Source organism: Limulus polyphemus, unplaced genomic scaffold (assembly GCF_000517525.1).
Source record: "Limulus polyphemus unplaced genomic scaffold, Limulus_polyphemus-2.1.2 Scaffold3046, whole genome shotgun sequence".
Taxonomy (NCBI): Eukaryota; Metazoa; Arthropoda; class Merostomata; order Xiphosura; family Limulidae; genus Limulus; species Limulus polyphemus.
Window position 1 is genome coordinate 107,424 of NW_013668656.1, and position 4,471 is coordinate 111,894.

The 4,471-nt window shown below is 30.6% G+C and overlaps 1 protein-coding gene across 1 annotated transcript in view; it reads left to right on the plus strand.

The window, feature by feature from the left end:
* Positions 1-4,471, plus strand: part of LOC106468534 (integrin alpha-PS2-like) — a 104,458-nt gene that overhangs the window by 67,804 nt on the left and 32,183 nt on the right. Inside the window, exons 5-7 of the mRNA XM_013928966.2 lie at positions 142-203; positions 762-810; positions 1,703-1,789. Of these exons, the coding sequence (XP_013784420.2) occupies positions 142-203; positions 762-810; positions 1,703-1,789 (198 nt within the window). The remainder of the gene's footprint in view (positions 1-141; positions 204-761; positions 811-1,702; positions 1,790-4,471) is intronic.

The window sequence follows — 4,471 nt, forward strand, 5'->3', positions numbered from 1 at the left end:
GAGAAGAATTCTAAGAAGAAAGTAAACCTACAGACATCGGTCTTGTTTAACAAAATCTGCCTACAAGAAAATCTGTCACCAAAGTATACCAATATATATATATATATATGTCACACAGTGTTTTTATCTTTTTTTTGACAGCTGCCTGGGGCTACCATCGACAGGGGTCGTGCCAGGCGGGACTCTCTGCAGTCATTTCTAAGGTAACAGAAAAAAAAAGAAAAACTACAAAGACTTTCTAATTAAGAATTCTTAGAATACATAAAGAATACGGTTGTTTGGAATAAAAGAAAACTTTTAGAACGTTTTTTTTTATATAATACGAATTTAACAGTCCTTAATATTATTCATTTAAAACCTGTGAATATAAGTTTAATACTTTCAAGCTAATTTTTCAAATTCTGTATCATCGAAATTTTAAACTTAAAAAAAAATATTTATCTGCAAAGTCAATAGCGATATTGAAAACATATTGGTAATGCTTAACTGGAAATGCTCTTAATTTAAGTATGAGGAGAGAAAAACGAGATCAACAACGATTCAGAGGAAGTGTGGGTTTAAAGTTTTCCTAATATTTTCCCTTGTACCAAATTCATTTAACCACTCAAACAAGGCATGGATAATATTTAATTTCATTGAATTTATTACTTAGATAGGCAAGTTATTTTTGAAATGACTTGAAAAATGTAAACTAATCTATGTCTTTAAATGTTCCCTTTATTACTTTTGAAATTAAGTATTCGTATTATTACTGTCTTTAGAATGGTAGGTGGCTTTACATAGGAGCAGTAGGCAGCTGGTACTGGCAGGGTAAGTCATTTTTTTAATCACTAAAAAATTCGGAGTTTAAATTTGTTGGCATAATTAAGTAAAAGGTTACTTTCTATGTATAACTAATGTGAATTTTACTTCCGTTTAAAATTTGAAGCTGTGAATGTGTGAGCTAAGGTCTAATGACAATAACTTACTTGTCAACCACAACCAGTTCTTGCCTAATTATGAGTAGTTATAATGTCACTCTGGAGACAGAAGTGTGACGCCATACGTAATTAATATGCAAATGATATGTATATTAGTAATTAATGTATAATTAATGGTCTATGAATTACAGGTTAATTAATTAATTGGGTGTCTAATATGCAAGTTAAGTTAATTAATAGACAAATTGGAAGCATTTGAATGTGACATTTTAGCAATCAAATCAAATAATAATCGCATTCATGAATACACTCTAGAGGTTACTAACTTTGAAGTTTTCTGCAATCTTGGGTCAAAATTAAAGAGCCAGTGTCCAAAGATAAAATGAAACACAATCTCGCATTTAGTGTAAAAGACCCATTTGGTGTTTTTTCTGAGTTTTGTCTTATCAAAAGTAATAAGAAAATGTCGTTTATTTTTGCATATTCTTAAATTTTATTATAGGTTTTCTTTTGTATAATTCTTCACAGCCAGTGGCTCTAATTTAGTTATTTGAATATGTGACCTTATAGATGTTACTCAGAATTGTGGTTAATTATATTTACAATTCACAGTCATTAATGAGGTTTAGCGATCTGAAGTTATTTCCAATGCCTAACGTGACATATAAAGATATCTCATCTCAAAAATCAAACACATTCCTAAGCAACAACGGGTTCTATTCTCCAAATACATGATATTGAACAAAATTAAAATTAAAATTTGTGTAATTTTATCCTCACAGGTCAAGTGTTCTCCCAAGACCTTTTAGCCAAACAATACTTATACTCCACATCGGAGGCACCCCAGTCTGAAGACGACAGTTACTTAGGTTAGTTAAATGTTGCAATTGATGGCAATGTTAAACATAGTTATTTTTAAAATAAACCATGTCCTTTGTGATTAGAATACTCACAGAAAGTTACTGTGACACATATTTGTTTAGAATGTTTCGTACTATAAACTACTTAAAAAAAGAGATATTCAAGTTTTAGACCTAACTAGAAATATCTTGCTTGTTTCAAAGATAATGTACAAAACAGTTGCATTTCAAATATGCAATACACTGTTAGTGTTACTTAATACTTTTTCAATATTGTAAAAATTAAATAGCTTTTATTTTTTTTATTGAGTATTTATGTCTAGTTGCAATGAAATGTTAGACAATTAGGCTACATTGACAAATTTATATGATTTTTTTAAACCATTTCCACACGGATCAAAGACCATGTCATCGCGTTTGTTGATTCGTATTCAAAATGTTATTTAACTACTATTTTTGAATTTATATCATTACGTTTGGTATAAGACTATAGATTATAATTCAAATTTTAGTATTATACATCATTTAATTGCTTATTTTAAAAGTAAATTTAAAAAAAACACACCTAAACATCGATTTTTGTGTGTCACATGGTATGCTGAATGCAGCACTGATTAAAATTAGATATTTTATGCCCAAATACAAATATATAGTTTTGTATGAATTAGGAACTTAATTTATCGATACTGACAAGCTAGAACATAAAATAAGAACTTCATATTTTTTTTATTCGCTGAGATATCGCTCATGTACCGAATTAAATGCAGTGGTCCCGCTCACTTTTTCCATTTTTGGAAACTGTCCCTTATATATGCGTACTTCTTTATATGACATGTGAATATCCAATCGAAAGTTCGGAATGTCTCCCTAGTGACTTTCTCAGCCATTTTCAAATACAATGGCGTTGATTCTTTCTTTCGATAAAAGACGGCATAGAGGTAGGTCGAGTCTTTTTACTCTGCTCGAAAATTCATATTTTTTAGACCCAAATACAGCTTAGTTACTAAAATTGATAAATTACAATTGAGTTCTATGGTATCGATATAGTAATTTATGATTTTTTGGGTTCTTCAACTGCATATATAAAACATTAAAAAAATTATTTTGTTTCACATCCTCCACGTGCAAAATTTGTTAAGATTTAGCAAGCTACAACAAGCAGCAACAAAGTAAAAAAGTCGGAACTAGAAGAGATAATTGTTTGGTTGACTTCTTTATTTACTGTTTGTTTGATTTTTTTTTATATTTTGCACAAAGCTACACGAGGGGTATCTGCGTCAGCCATCCCTAATTTAGCAGTCGAGAGGGAAGGCAGCTAGTCATCACCACCTACTCTTGGGCTTCTCTTTTACCAACGAATAGTGAGATTGATTATAACATTATAATGCCCCCACACCTGAAAAGGCGAGCATGTTTGGTGGGACGATGATTCGAACCCGCGACCCTCACTTTGGGAGTCGAGCATCCTAACCATCTGGCCATTCCGGGCCGATCTTTATTTACTGTTTTACGTTTTAAGAAAAATAAGTTTAGGAAGTTATTTGTAAATAGTAATAATCGATATACATGTATAATAATTGAAATATGACTGTATTTTACACAGCCAAGACAGGTCACTTTGTAGAGACTAAAGGTCAGTTATATTATTGGATACAGTAATATGAGTGCACATATGCCACGTCATTGCAACTTCAGTATTGTTAGCCAGGCATAGCTGAAAGATCAATATAATAAAATTAATAAATATACATTAATGTATAATGTTATGAGATTTAAACTATCTAACTTATGTTTTGGTGTTATAATTTGTAGTCATTCTAAAACGAAAAAGGCATAATTTTTATTTATTTCCTAATATTTTATGGTGGTTACGAGATCTGTCAAATCCACCGAACCTGTACTGATATTATTAGTGAAAATAACTGACAAAATATAAAGTTTTTTCTTAAGAAATGTTTGATAACAATCTGGACATTATAAGGAAATTTGAACATTTTCTGATGAATAAAAGTATATTTACTAATAAAATAAAAATTACTTTGCATGTTGGATAGGCAACATGCGAAAAGAAAAAAAGGCATGAGAAAAACACTGCTTTAGAAAAAATCTAAATTAAATATCTTATTTTTCAAAAACTACATACTTATAGGACCTTAAATGAATTTAAGAGTTGCATACATACATACTTACATTGTAAGTAGGTTATAGTCAAAGAATTAATTTGAAATCTGAAATTAAGCTATTATTAGCTCATTGGTGGGCCAGCGCTAAAAATACTGGGGTCGATTCCCCGTGATGGACAGAGTACAGATGGCCCATTGTGTAGCTTTACATTGAGAACACAACAACAGACAGCTATTATTATCACTTACTTTCTAAATGCTTTTATCATTTTCAATCACCATTTTCAACTAGTTGCAATAGTATGACAGCTGAGCCGCGTTGTAAACATAATAGATTTTCACTTTATAAAGTTATACAGGTTTGTGACTTAAAGCTAATCATGAGATTCGATGACGAGGAACCCACTTCGAGACTAATAATGGTTGGAGACGGCTTGAATGGGTAATGAAGAAAAACTTTAATTAAGTTATTATTACTACTACTACTACGTACTACCTACTACTACTACTACTACTATAGTTATTAGTTAGTTAGTTAGTTAGTACGTAGTACTACTACGTAACTAAC